The sequence below is a fragment of the Hipposideros armiger genome, unplaced genomic scaffold (assembly GCF_001890085.2).
Source record: "Hipposideros armiger isolate ML-2016 unplaced genomic scaffold, ASM189008v1 scaffold_20, whole genome shotgun sequence".
NCBI lineage: Eukaryota > Metazoa > Chordata > Mammalia > Chiroptera > Hipposideridae > Hipposideros > Hipposideros armiger.
The window spans coordinates 6049336-6064657 of NW_017731370.1; the positions used below are offsets into that span (position 1 = coordinate 6049336).

Sequence of the window (15322 nt, forward strand, 5' to 3'; positions counted from 1 at the left end):
AGTTGGGATATCTATCTAGACACACCCCCACTGGGAGTGAAGGAGAGACCTGCACAGAACTGAGTGGTGTAATCTTCTAGGGTCACTTACCCTTGATTACTTGGGGGCAGTTTCACGACCTTGAGCCTCAGTTTTATCAACATTAAAATGGAATAAATTGCCCCCTGCTTGATTCTTAGAGCGAAAAAGAATGAGACCTGCCACAAATGTGCAAGCCAGCGATACTCGCTGTCATGAAACCCATTGTTAGGTCATCAAGACCCAACTGAGGGCCATGGGTCAGCGACATGGTGGCCGCAAACAGGGTCACTCATGCATTTCTCTGTCACAAGGTAAGCTGTCTGTCCACTTTGAATGGATGGAAGCCCAAAGGGAAGACCACGTGTTCCCTCACTCAAGGCAAGCAGTCAATTGTCCTTTGATGAGTACACCTTGAGTTTGGTTCCAAAAATTGTCTCTTTGTGACAGTGGTTGCTCCTAATCCATCACTGTTTTTAAGAGCCTGCTCCTTTTACCAGCAGGCATGAAAAACAGCACCACTGTTTTGTCTCAAAGGCCTAATTTCAAAGACGTTTAGCTTCCAGCAAACACCTCTGCATTCTGTCTGACTAGAAACTGTCCCATTCGTGCAGGCAAGCGTCCTCTTCTTTATGTCACATGCTGGCTGTTAAGCCTACCCTCTGATAATGCTGCCGACAGTTGATAAAGAAGAAAAGTGGCCTCATGCAGTGTGGAACGGTGTTTGCGATCTCTACAGGATACAGCTTTTTTTATTATTATTTCTAATATATCTTCAGAGATCAGTTATTCGGGCTTGTGAGAATGAATTCAATTTTGCTTAAAGTACAGGAGCAAATCCCCCAAGGAAGACACTGGAAGATAACAGCCTGTGATGGCCCCCAGGGTATACTTTCAAAAATAAAATTCATAGACCCCGCCTCCACTCATACACCGGCCTTGTGACTAGCCTGGGCTTGGCTAATCCTGAGCTTAGTCTAAAAGGAGAACCCAAGTGTTTCATTTACACTGACATTTTGCTCCTCTTACTCGCATCACATATATACATCAGTTTCCCTGAATCCAGAGGCTTAGAAAAAATTCAGCTTGATTTCGAATATAGCATTTTCATTTTAATGCAATGTTTAGTATATTACAATTAAATAATCACCTTGTCTGATTGTCTTGAGGATTAATGTAAAGGCATATATAGGCCACTGGTACATTGTGCATCTTCAATAAATACTAGGTGTTTTATTAATATTGTAGTTACTATTTTTTTTCTTTCATTGCTACTACTGTGCTAAGCACTCCATATAATAATACCACCACCGAGAATGTATTGGACAGTCACTGTTCGAATCCTCTGATGTGTATTCAGTCCTTTAGAGTTCACAATGACCTAAGGAAGTAGGTATTGTTCTTATTACTCCTGTTTTACAGATGAGAATACTGAAGCACAGAAAGTTTAAATAACTAGCCCAATGTCCAATGCGCAGATGGCAAAAAAGACTTTGAGCCCAGAGCCTGTTTTCTTAAATACTAGATTGCTCTAGGTTGCCACATAAGCCTCATAAAACACCTGTGAGGGTGGTATTATGATCTCCATTTTACAGATGAGGAAACTGAGATTCAGAGAGGCTAACTGATTGGACTAAAGCCATCAGAGTCAGAATTTAACCCTACGCCTGTTCCCTGGAAAGCATGTATTTATTGTCTCTGCTGTGCAGTCAGGACAGGGCCCTGGCTTAGCAGCTACCTTGGTCGCTGCTGGTTGGTGGCAGGCTGTCTGAGCAGTAAACTCACCTGAGTGTGGTGTTCTCCAGGCCAGGAAAGGCTGCATTACTGGCAGTAGAGCAGGGCAGAACTGCCACGTGGGAGTCAAAGAAGCGTGCAGAACTGAAAATGGTGCCATAGTAGCAATTGTAAGGAGCCCACTGTGTGCCGATCTTGCTCTCTGACTTGTGGGATAGGCTTCCAGTCATGCTGTGTGACGGAGCAGGAGCTCGCGGTACCCACCTTCTTCCACATGACAGCCATGTTGCCAGCGTCAATGAGTAACACGCCCCATCCATACTACTTCGCTTCTCAGTAGCATTTGATAAGGTTCATTACTTCTTTCTTCTCAAAGCACTTTCCTCCCTTGGCTCCAGGACACCCTAGTCCCTTAGTTTCTTCCCTACATCACTGAACACTCCTTCTCTGTTCAATTTTGCAAGATCCTCTGCTCTTTTTGGTCTCTAAGTGTTTGAATCCTTTAACCTTCTTTTACACACTCAACTTCATGGCTGTAAAAACAACTAAATACTGATCAGCTCCGTGTCTTTACCCTCAACCCTTCCCTGGACTCAAGGCATGTCTTAAGTTGCCTAAATGACATCTCCACATGGTTGCTTAACAACTCTCTCAAGCTTAACATGGCCCTAACAGAACTTTTTCCCACCACGTATTAGCTATCTATTGCTGTGTAACAAATTATCCCTACACTTAATGGCTTCCAACAACAATACACACTTACTATCTCACACAGTTTCTGTGCATCATGTCACTGTGACGAGCTTAGTTGGGTGATTCTAGCCTTGAGTCTCTCATGAGGTTGCAATCAAGATATCAGCCAGGTCTGCAGTCACCTGAGTGCTTGACTGGGGCCAGAGGATGACTTCCAAGATGGTTCCCATGGCTGTAGGAAGAAGGCCTCAGTTTCTAGCTGGCTCTTGATGAGAGGCCTTGCTAAGAATCCTCTTCATAGGATTCTTAATTGTTCTCATGGCATGGCAGCTGGAGAAAGCCAGAGGAAGTGATCCAAGAGAGAAGGCAAAGAAGCCACAGTGTCATTTTTGGCCTCCAAAGGCACTTAACCATAATTTCCATTATATTCTTTTTTCACACAGATCCACCTGATACAGCAGAGACTGGTTACCACACCCCACAACCCTGCATCTGCCCTTGTGCTCCTCAAATCATTAAATGGCCTGTTGCTTAGGCAAAACTCTGGGAGTCCTGTCTGAGTCTTCTCTTTCAGATTCTAATCCAATCCACCAGCAAATCCTGTGTCAGCTGTATATTCAGACCCTACCCTGGCTCCCACCATTTCTTCCCACACTCACAGCACCCACCCTCATCTCAGCCCACACTGACTGCAGTAAGCTAACTGGCATCCCTGTTTGCACTCTTCCCACCAAAGTCTCTTCTCCAGCAGCCAGAGTCAAGATCATGTCACTCCCCACTGCTCAACAACCTCCAGTGGCTCCCACCTCACCCAGAGCAGCGGCCAGCATCCTTGCCACAGCCTTCATGATCTGGCTCTTTGCTGCTTCTCTGTTCATCTTTCCAAACTACCCCCATCTCCACTCCAGGAGGGCATCCATGCTGTTCCTTAAGCCCATATGCACCTCAGAATCTTGCCTGTGCTGCTCCATCTGCGCCCCCCCTCCCCGTCCCCACACAGTCATAGGGCTAGTTCCCTCCGTTCAGTCAGATTTCTGCTTTCATGGCACCTGCTCAGAGCAGAAAGCACAGATTGCTTTCCTGTGCAAGATGGCCCCTCGCTACTCTCAACCTCTTCACTCTGCTTTATTTTTCTTCATATCACATATGACTACTGGACCACATACTGTATATGTATTGGTTTTCTTATCTATCAACTGACTCCTTCTCTAGAATGTAAACTCCAGGAGAGCAGAAATACTATGCATTTTTTTTTATTATAGCTGGATCTTCCTACAGCACCTGAAATGGTGCCAGCACATAATAGTTGCTCAACTATGAATTTGTGGAATAAATGAATTAACTAATGTACTACCTGCTACCTGGTAGCAATCAACTCACCTAGGACAGTGCCACCCAATAAAACTTTCTGCCATGGTGGAAATGTTCTATATCTGTGCTGCTTGATGTGGTGACCTTAAAAAAAATGCTTAAAATGTGACTAATATGACTGAGGAACTGAATTTTTTTTTTAATTTTATTTAATTTTTATCAATTTTCACATGTGGTCAGTATCCACCATATTATAATAGACCTAGATCTTTGGGGTGGATGGGGTGGGAGGGGACATGTAAATGTCATTCCAGGTACCTCCCAGTAGAGTGGTAGAGACTTCCTGGGGGTACTGTGTTAAGAAGGAGCCTGAGGTCCAATCAACAAATTTTTTGAGCACCTTTTGTGTGTCTGGCCCTGGTTGTCATCAGGACCTTACATGGAGTTCATTGATTGACTGGTTCTTTCTACCCTGGGAAACAAGGTAAATGTGGTATGATGTGGTTTATTAACCGTCCCTCTCTTCAGTCAGTCCAGGAGTGGCCAGAGTTTCCTCCCCATCTCTTTCAGGAAGTGATTGTTGGAACCTGCACCTCATGTCCTATAATCTTCTCAGTGGCTTCCCCTACCCCTTTCCATTCTCCTCAACCCACTCTTCAAATCGGAGTGGAATGTTCTTTGCCAGAGTCCCACTGAGGGCTGACAAAATTTCCCTTTCACACACAATCCCCTGCAATTTTTGGTTACTCTCGATTATATTTGTACATATTTGGTGAGACCATTGCATATGTTTACCGTATTATTTTACAGTAGTTTCCCCTTTATCTGCGATTTCACTTCCTGTGGTTTCTTTTAGTTACCTGTAGTCAAAGAAGGTCTGAAAATATTAAATAGAAAATTCCAGAAATAAACAATGCATAAGTTTTAAATTGCACACTGTTCTGAGTAGAGTAACAAAATTTCACACTTTCGCCCTCCATCCTTCCCGGGACATGACTCAGACCTTTATACCCTGCGTCTACGTTGAACACGCTACCCGCCCTTAATCATTTAGTAGCCTGTATGTTGGTTCCTGGACTGGTTGTGACATTCAGATGTAACATGTGAATATTCTCCATCCTTGTTTGTCTTCCCAGGTGGATTATGATCGAGCACAGATGGTCCTCAGCCCTCCACTGTCAGGGTCTGACACCTACCCCAGGGGCCCCACCAAACTACCTCAAAGTCAAAGCAAAGCAAGCTATTCCTCAAGCAGCCACCAGTACCCATCTGGGTACCACAAAGCCACCCTGTACCACCATCCCTCTCTTCAGACCAGCTCACAGTACATCTCTACAGCTTCCTATCTGAGCTCTCTCAGCATCTCATCCAGCACCTACCCTCCACCCAGCTGGGGCTCCTCCTCAGACCAGCAGCCCTCCAGGGTGTCCCATGAACAGTTTCGGGCTGCCCTGCAGCTAGTGGTCAGCCCAGGAGATCCCAGGGAATACTTGGACAACTTTATCAAAATCGGTGAAGGGTCGACTGGCATTGTGTGCATTGCAACTGAGAAACACACGGGCAAGCAAGTGGCAGTGAAGAAAATGGACCTCCGAAAGCAGCAGCGACGAGAACTGCTTTTTAATGAGGTAGATGGTGTGTTCGGATCACCCCTTTTCTCGTATGTAACATTTATTCCCCATTTCAAAAATAGTACATTTGCATTTTAGGACATTAGAAAACAGTGAAAATATAAATACAAAAATGGCATCCCCCATAATCCTTCCTTCTGGTCTTTTTCTATGCATTTGTGATTGCTACCTTTATGAGGTACTTTGCATGTATCAGTCACTATGCTAAGCATTGATCTGGCTAGAGTCTCACAACTCTGAGACAGAAAGATGTTATCGCTATAGTGAAAAGGAAACTGGACTCAGAGAAGGTAAGTGACTAGCCCAGGGTCAGCAGCTTGACGGCAGAGCTGGGATTTTAATTCTAGCAGATTCCAAAGCCCCATGCTACACTGTCTATGGGTATATCTGCATTTTACCCTGTTTTGATATCTTTGTAGCCAATTTTTTTTATCACAATAAACCCTGATCAGTTTACAATGGACTATCACTCTTTAGGAACTTTAAAATATTTTTCTTAACTATAGAAATAATAAATTCATCCTATAGAACACATGGAAAATATTTTTTAAATGTCCCATAATCCCACAACCAGTAAATAGTCTACATTAATATTTCAGTATTTCCTTTCTATAGTTTTTCTACTTAGAGAAATTATATATGCATTGATTTCCAGAAAGTTTGTACCAATTTGGACCTCAGCGTCCTGTTTCACCCTCATTAGCATTGTTAATACTATCATGTTATCTCTGTTAATCTGGTAGACATGAATAAATCTTAGTGCTTTAATTAGCAGTTATTATTAGTGAAGGTGAATCTATTTTTAAATGTATATAGGCCACTTTATTTTTTAATTAAATCGTGTGGCCTTTGCATAGTTTTCAGTTAGGGTGGCAGCATTTGTCTTATTGATTTGTAAGACTCTTGATTTATTAAGGAATTAAACCTTCTCTATATATTTGTTGCACCTATTTTTCCACTTTCTCGTTTTGCCTTTTAAACTTGCTTATCACTTGAGAGTTCTAAAATGCACATAGCGGGGAAAACCTGAATATCGGTGTCCAAGGACAGAACATTTTGGAGTATCTGTGGGGGTCTTGGAGAGAGAGACGAGCTTTTGTGGATGAAAAATCTAAGCCTTCACGATATCACGTCAGGATTCCAATGTCAGATAACATATCAGCCTCTAGCAAAGGATGTACCACCCACATCTACCTCTCAAAGTAGTAAGCAGAGACTGTAAAAATGCAATCAGCTGTGACTTTCGACCCCCTTCTGTAGTGGCTCATGTGAAGCTCCCAGTGGCTTCACACATCTTCAGCCCCCGAAGATGTTCATTTCTTTCCCCTGCTCTGAACCTCAGAGAGCCCCAGGTATGTGGGCTTCAGCTTCTTCCCAGTCCATGATTCCGGCTTTCTGGAACATAGTTCCAAATCACAATGCCAGAACAGAGAGGGCAAGTGTAATTTTCATAAACAACTCTATAATTTATTATTTAACACTAATTCCAAAAATGTCACCAGAAGCAGCCACAAGGGGCAGCACTCCCTAGCAGCTCTCTCCAGTAAGCAGACTCAAGTAAGCCTTTTTATGCCTAAGTCATATTTGTCTTTACCTTCGAGACCCATCCTCTGTATTCAGCCCAAACCTGTCTTAGGCTCAACCCAGACCTTCTCCTAAGAAGTTAAATTGGTCTATGTGGCCCCACCCCTAATAACTGTTTACTTCATTCACCCGTGAGACTCACTTACCATGAGTTGGTGACACTTATACCAGGTTACCCAACAGTAGAGTATGGACAATGCGTTCTAAAGGAGACCCTTAGGGATATTTTATCACATCTCCCCAGAACAGTCAACTAAATTTCCTCTATTGGATGCAAACCTTGACATGATGCTGCCTGTTCTCACTCCCTATTCTACCCCCCCACCCAAGGTCCAGTTGACCTGCCATTTTCTCTAAATTTACTGACTTAATTCACTTCATTTCTTCTAGCTAATCTGAATGCCATCTTTTTGTCTATAATAGACACCTGAATCAACTCCCCCAAATCAATATTTCTCAATCAATTGTACTCACAGTACAAATGCCACCCCAAGAAGACAAAGCCAAACTTCACTGTCACATGTCAAAAAGTATCTTTCCATTTGCTCAGGTTGTGATAATGCGAGATTACCACCATGACAACGTGGTCGACATGTACAACAGCTACCTTGTCAACGATGAGCTCTGGGTGGTCATGGAATTTCTAGAAGGTGGTGCCTTGACAGACATTGTTACTCATACCAGGTAAGTTTCTTTATTATCCAGAAAAATAAATCAAGGTATTTATTATTATCCTCCAGAGTGAGGCCTCAATGACTATCTTTATGAACTCTTCATAAATTGTAAGCAATTTGAAGTCAGGGACCATGACTACCCTTTTCCTCTCTATTCCCCAAGTGCTTATGATAATATCATATATGTATAGTTCATTCATTCAATTAACATTCTCCCTGCCATCCAGAAGTTTATTAATACCCATTGATTTTAAAATTTGTGACCTTTGGTGACAAATAATAGAATTTCTCACCCCTACATTTTAAAACTAAGTTTCATTCTCCCACATTTCCATGTCATTGCTCTGTGTTGATGCCACCAGAGGTAACCGGGGGAGGTAGGGGCAGGTGGAAAATCAGTCAAATTTTATGTCATGATAACAAACCTACATAACAGAGAGAAATCCTTTAATTCTGCTTTTAAATAGTCTTACAAGCAACAATGGTTAATTACCATTGTTGCCTCATCCACTTGCTTTCCTGATATGTCAGTTATGGTCATTTCATCAAGTGTTTCTCAATCACCTGTGATGTGTCAGGCTATTTCCTGAGTGCTGGGGATATAAAGACATAAGTGAATAAGCCTCGAAAACATTTCCTCACGGAAGTCACAGACTAGAAATAAACACATTATAATACTTGTGCAGAATTAGAAAGATGTTTCTAAGTAGTATAGAAGAATACCCAAATGTCTGTATCAGAGAGAGTTAAGGAGGATTTCCAATATAAGGTGATATCCAAGATGGGGTTTACTAGGTGAAGAGGCTTTTCCTAAGACAGAAGGTGGGAGAAAAATAGCACTGAAAGCAGAGGAAACAGTATATGCTAAGAGAGTGCTCCTCAAATTTTAATATGCATACAGATAGTCTGTGGATCTTATTAAAATACAGATTCTGGTTCAATAAGGAGAGGTATAATTAATACTCTGCATTCTAACAAGTTCCCAAGTGATGCCAAAGCTGTTAGTTCATGAACCACATTTGGAGAAGCAATGTTGTCAGGAACACACATACAAAATGATGCATTTGGGAAACTTTCAGTTTGGTCTGACTGGTAAATAGAATGCCAAAGAGTTAAGAGAGGACTGTCATGAAGAAGGGTTGGATATTAGCTGATATCACTGAAATGTCACCCAAATCATTAATGAATCCAGATGAACAATAATAGGAGGAATGCAAAGAAGCAAGAAAGTGTTGGGAAACCCTGTGAGGAACAGAATATGCTGCTATTTCTCCATTAAAATGAGACAGTTTCAATCATGACCCCAGGACAGCTCTGTCTATAGCAGACCACCTAAAAACAGAAGGACTCTGAACTTTTATCACCAGCATTTCAGCTGGCAGGCTCCCAGTGGTGTAGCCATTGAACATGTCCACCCCAAAAATATATAACTTAATTTGTAGAAACAAATATATTAAAGGGACCTAAGAACAAGACAAATGTAACTTACATATATAAAACAATTCATAAAGGAGTGGCTTTTTGTTTTTGTTTTAGTTTTTGTTTGTTTGTTTGTTTTGTTTTGTTTTGTTTTGTTTTGTTGCTTTGGGGTGCTTCAGATAGCTACCCATGTCTCTAGAGTTGTCCCTTTATCAAGGTTCTTTTCAATCCCTATTTTGTACCAAATGAATAAGGCTCAGACACATTCCTTCAAGGAAGTCACAGATTAGAAATAAATACACTATAATACCTGTGTAACCTTGGGCAGGTCACCTGACCTCAATCTCCTCTGAAACCAGAAATACCTTCTTTGAAGGGATACAGTCATGAAATGTGGGTGCTTATAGCCAGTGCTGTACTTGCCTTCCTCATTCTCATAGTCCATTTATTAAAGTATCATCCATTCACACTTAGTTATTAGTAACTAACTAGGTCCAATTTCCTTCCTGACAGAGGGACCTCGAGCAACATAAACCTCCAGGTTCTGGAGGAGGGAGAAAGAAAGCTAGTGAGAGGCAGGGCAAATCCGGAGGGGGATCTCAGAGATCCAAAGACCACTTTGACCAAGTCCAGCCTTGAAGAGAACCACCATTGTCCCCTTCTCCAAGATGAGGAAAACGAGACCTGAGGAAGTTAAAGAACTTCCTCAAGGTCACCTAGCAGCCACACCTGGAGCTTTGGCACTATTCAGTGCATTCTCTCTGTGGGACCCTGGAGGTTTATCAATGCCTAAGGAATTACCTGTAAGAGCCCAAGGAAGTACATTTGCATTAATGATCCAAGAGTCAGCAAATAGGAATCTCTTTCCTTTGGCTTATATTTGGCCTCTTTCATCCTCAGTGCCAAGCTTTACGTTTTAGGAATCAGATCCCAAAGGCTTCTTTTTCCTTGATGTAGATTTTTCAGACATGGGCTGGAGAACATTGACTGGTTCACTAGAACCCAAGGGAACTGCCTCTTTTGATCATTTCAAAGATGCTCTTAAACCTGTCCTTGCTCCTTAAATGTTATTTCCTTTCTAGAATGAATGAAGAACAGATAGCTACTGTGTGTCTGTCCGTTCTAAGAGCTCTCTCCTACCTTCACAATCAAGGAGTGATTCACAGGGACATAAAGAGTGACTCCATCCTTCTGACAAGTGATGGTCGGGTAAGATTTTCATGTTTGGCCCCTCTGTGGTTTACCTTGTCACGTTGTCTGTCATGGGCATTGTCCTCCTAAAAACTCTTTCTCAGAATTCTAATTTTTTAGTCACAAGTCGCCCACTGCCCTTCTCAGAAGGTTTACAAAAAGGAAATTATGATCCTTTGTGTCATCCTGTTAGTCAGAATTACCTGTAACTTGAATTTGATGGATAATTTTCTTCCTTAACAATATGTGTAGGAAGTAACAGACACTATGGAAATTGCTTTTCTTTTTCTGCCATGTTCTTATTTTTTTTGTAAGGGAAGATGACTTTTTATAGGGCTTTATCCACCTATTCATGTGACTATGCGTGTCTGCAGTATCTCTCAGAATCCCTGCAAGAAACATGATAAATTCCATTGGGCAATTTGAGGAAGAGTTTAATAAAAGTATGGGCACATGTAAGAAAGTCATAAAGAAATGGGCCTGAGGTTTAGTGTGACATTCAACAATGGAGCACCACTCTTACTACTTCATGCCAGAAGAGGTGAGGTAGGGAACTGGTTACTGGAACCTGGAGATTGTTGTGTGAAAGGGCTGCATTTCAGGAGCTCTGATCTCCAGTGGAAGCCAGACCACAGTGAACCTGCAGGATGGGAGCTGGGGGATTGAATACCCCAACCTCACCCTGTTCCTTCCTTCTAGTCTCCTATTGGTGCTCTCCTTTTGTCTGAACGCATTCAAAAGCCATCAGTACAGTCAACACTGGTTGACTTCTCAGGGTTTGGAGAAAGGAGAATAGATCTACAAGGACCAATGGAATATGTACATCACACTAGCATATCTCCAGGCCCAGGTTTCTACATTTCCCATCACTGCAACCTGCTCAAGTGATTCTGTTGATACTGATCAGCCACCCCAGGGTACAAAAGAACATAGGCTACAATAGTCATAGAAAGAATGAATTGACATTCCAAGGAAGACTTAGTTGGATGGAATCATTTCAAAGCAAGCATAGAATTTTCACTATTTTGGCCCTTGTAACCTCCCTGAAACTCCCACCAATGGTAAGAGCCCTGGGATGAATGGAGCCAGCTGTCCTTTTGATGGGCCTGTCTGTTACAGCCCAGAAACCTCAGCCATATGGAAAACATTCATGTCACATCAGAATTTGCCCAGTAATGATCAGAGGGCAGCCAGACAAAACTGCTCAACCACTTTGACTTTTCTTCTTTTGTTGTAAAAATATTGTCAATTTTATTGCAGAAAATTCAGAAAAATATAAAGGATAAAATAAAGATCACCCTAATCCCATTTTCCACTTTTCCCATATTTCCATATATATGTACACATAATTTGCAAACGTGGGATTGTGTTATAATAGGCAGCTTGAAGTCCTGCTTTTTGCTTTGTTCTAGCTGAATTTTTTTTTAAAAATAGAGGATGAGGGAGTATGTGACAGTCAGCTTTTGCCTCATAACAAAACATTCTACACTCAGTGGCTTAAAACGACAATCATTTACTTGCTCATAATTCTGAGTCAGCACATGAGCTGACCTTGACTGGAACAGATCAACTCCACTCCGTGTAGCATCAGCTGAGCTCGCTCCTGCATTTGTGGCCAGCCTACAATTGGTGGCCTCAGTCATTTGCCTGGTACTTGTCTGGCTCTCAGTCGGGGCAGTGGAGGTAGCTGAGCCACATGTCACTCATCTGTCAGCAGACTAGCCCAAATGTATTCACGTGGTGCCTGTTCCGTGGTTCCCAAAAGCAGCCAGAGATGCAAGCCCCAGGGCACAAGCTCTTTGGAACTCTCTGTTTACATCGTATTTGCTAACGTCCCTTTGGTTAATGTAAGCCACACAGTCAAGCCTAGATGTAAGGAGTGGGGAAATAGACTTCACCTCTTGATGAGAGAAGATGCAAAGTCTCACTGAAAAGGGCTACGGATACAGGAAGGGGAAGGGTATGGAACCATTTTTGCATGATCTCCCATAGAGTGGGGGAACTATAGGAAAAGGGCAGGTACCGTCCCCTGGCCTGACTCAGGAAAGCATGGAGGTGAGGCCCCAGGACCTCAGAACACAATTTACAAAGCATTGAACTGGCCCACAAATTGGCTCTGGAGAGTTGTGCTTGCAGAAAAAAACAAAGCAGGACAGGCTTTCTTTCCATTTCTAGAAACTGATGATGATGGCTTCCTTGCTGTAAGTACCTGTTGGATGTCAAAGTCAGACATGAGACTAAGATAATAATTCATTGTTTAATCAGCTTATTTAAAGAGCTCCCCTCCCAATGTGTGAAAGGTTATTAAATCATTCAGCGTCATTCTCAAGGGCAGAAGGTATATTTCAAACATTTCCTACATTTCCATGTACCCAACAAAGAGTTCACAGAGACTGGCACCTTGTAAGTACTTTTAGTCCTATTGGTTTTTTCAGTCACTTATTCAGTAAACATGAGCTGAATGTTTACTATGTGTCAGGAATGGCTCTAGGTCCTGAGGATAAACAAAGCAAAATCACTAAATTAACCTTATTAGAGGCATGGAGGTATGATAATAAACAAAAATAAATACAGAAATAAAATCACCACCAGACAGGTAGTGATAAGTGGTACGTTTGGTATAATTAATTAATGTAAGCAGGGTACAGAGGGTGAAGGATGATGGGGTGCTGTTATAGAGACCAGTCAGAGGCCTTTTTTTTTTTTTGTAAGATTTTATTGGGGAATTGGGGGAAGGGAACAGTGCTAGGGAATCGGGGGAAAAGGGACAGACAAGTTGCTGTCATTTTGTTCTTCAGTCTAGTTGTGTAGGACGTCGCTTCACTGGCCCATGTTGGTATTATCATTGCGCTCTTCCTGCGAGAGGCAGATCGCTCACCGGCCTCTGGACGGCCGCTCATGGCGGCTCTTGGCAGCTCACACCAGCTGCTGCCCACTCACGCTGGCTGCCAGCCACACACGGTAGCTCATGGCAGCCCACCGCAGCAGGGGCTGCAGCCTATGCCATCGCCAGTGACTCACGGCAGCCCAGCTCCAGGTCGAGCTGTTGTTCACCATCTTAGCTGTAGAGGGCGCAGCGTCACTGGCCCGCATGTGGGATCCGAACCGAGGCCCTGCTGCTCAGAGCTGGCGTCCCAAACCAGCTCTTAACCAACGCACCACTCAGCCGGCCTGAGAAGGCCTTTCTGAAGTGGTGACATTGCAGCAGAGACATGTGAGGCAGTGGAGCCTGTGGCTCTCAGGGATGAGAGTGTTCCAGGAAGAGGAAACAACAGGATGTTGAGCGGATCTTGTGGCTCTTGGCCAGAGTGCACTCATTCACATTTCAAAACAATGCACCATATTGACTCCAATGGGATTCTTCAGTTTCTATAAGAGAAGCTTTTTTGTTTGTTTTAGCTGGAGTGTGGCTACTCTAAGAAAAGGCTAAAAGTACAGCTTATACTAATCTATTAGAGCATAAAGATTTTTTTTTCAATATTGCCAAATGGTAACAATATTTTTTTCATGTTTATGTATTTTTATGAATATGTAATTAACATACAATATTATATTAGTTTCAGGTGTATATCATAGTTATTCAATATTTATATACCTAAAGAAGTGATCACCATAAGTCCAGCAACCATCTGATATAATTCCCCACTATCACAATGTTATTGACTGTATTCCATCCGCATAACTTACTTGTTTTATACCTGGAAATTTGAACCTCTTATCCCCCATTCACCTTTCCCCCCCTTTTTTAAATTTTCAATTACAGTTGACATGCGATATTATTTTATATTAATTTCAGGTGTACAGCATAGTGGTCAGACATTTATATAATTTAGATACTAGTCTAGTATCCACCTGGCACTATAGTTGTTACATATTATTGACTATATTCCCTTTGATTTACTTTACATCCCCATGACTATTTTGTAACTACCAATTTGTACTTCTTAATCCCTTCCCCTTTTTCACCCACTGCCCCACCTCCCCCTCCCACCTGGCAACCATCAAAATGTTTTCTGTAGCTATGAGTTTGTTTCTGTTTTGTTTGTTTATTTTGTTCTTTAGATTCCACATATAAGCGAAATCACATTACATCTGTCTTTTTCTGTCTCACATACACTCAGCACAATACCCTCCAGGACCATCCATGCTGCCACAGATGGCGAGAACCCATTCCCTTCCTCGTAGCATGGAGGCTGCATTCCAAGAGTGAGTGTCCCAAGCAAAGAAAGTGGAAGTGTGTGGCATTTTTATGACCTAGCCTCAAAGTCACATAGTGTCACCTCCACCGTAGTCAACAGCCCTTCCAGATTCAGAAGGAAGGATATAAAACCTTTCCCAGTAAGAGGAATTGAGTCATATGGTGATAAGAGTTCATGGACTGGGCAATATTGTTGGCTTTTTGAGAAAATATTGTCTATCACTCAAGGAGTCCTGGATTCTCTTGCTGTTAGGAGAAATTCAACAACATTAGCCCTTAGAGAAGTGCAAATTAAATCTACAAGATATCACTGCACACTTATCAAAATGGCTAAAAATTGGGCTGTCAGAAAAGCCATGATGCATTTTTGCAATGAAAAACATAGAAAACAATGCATCATGACTTTTCCGATAACCCAATAAAAAATAGTGAAAACACCACTTATTCACCATTGCTGGTAGGAATGTAAAATGATGCAGCCACTCTGAGAAACAATTAGGCTATTTCTTTCAAAATTAAAAAAGGACTTACCATGTGACCAACAGTTGCACTCTTAGACATATATTTCAGAGAAATTATAACTTATTCCTGCACATAAACTTGCACACAAATATTTATAGCAGTTTTACTCATAATCGTCCAAAACTACAAATTACCAAAATGTCCTTGACAGGGTGAATGAACAGACTGTGGTGTACTGATCTTGGATGAACCTCAAGGAAATTATGCTAAGTGAAAAAAAATCCAATCTCAAGAAGATACACACTGCATAATTCCATTGATATAACATTTGTGAAATAACATAATTATAGGAGTATATAGCAAATTAGTGGTTGCCAGGGGTTAGGGATTAGGAGTGTGTGTCTCTA

General features: G+C 42.0%; 1 protein-coding gene across 1 annotated transcript in view; it reads left to right on the forward strand.

Annotated features, from left to right (window-relative positions):
• Nucleotides 1–15322, forward strand: part of PAK5 (p21 (RAC1) activated kinase 5) — a 174526-nt gene that overhangs the window by 148308 nt on the left and 10896 nt on the right. Inside the window, exons 4-6 of the mRNA XM_019635273.1 lie at nt 4893–5384; nt 7522–7655; nt 10147–10273. Of these exons, the coding sequence (XP_019490818.1) occupies nt 4893–5384; nt 7522–7655; nt 10147–10273 (753 nt within the window). The remainder of the gene's footprint in view (nt 1–4892; nt 5385–7521; nt 7656–10146; nt 10274–15322) is intronic.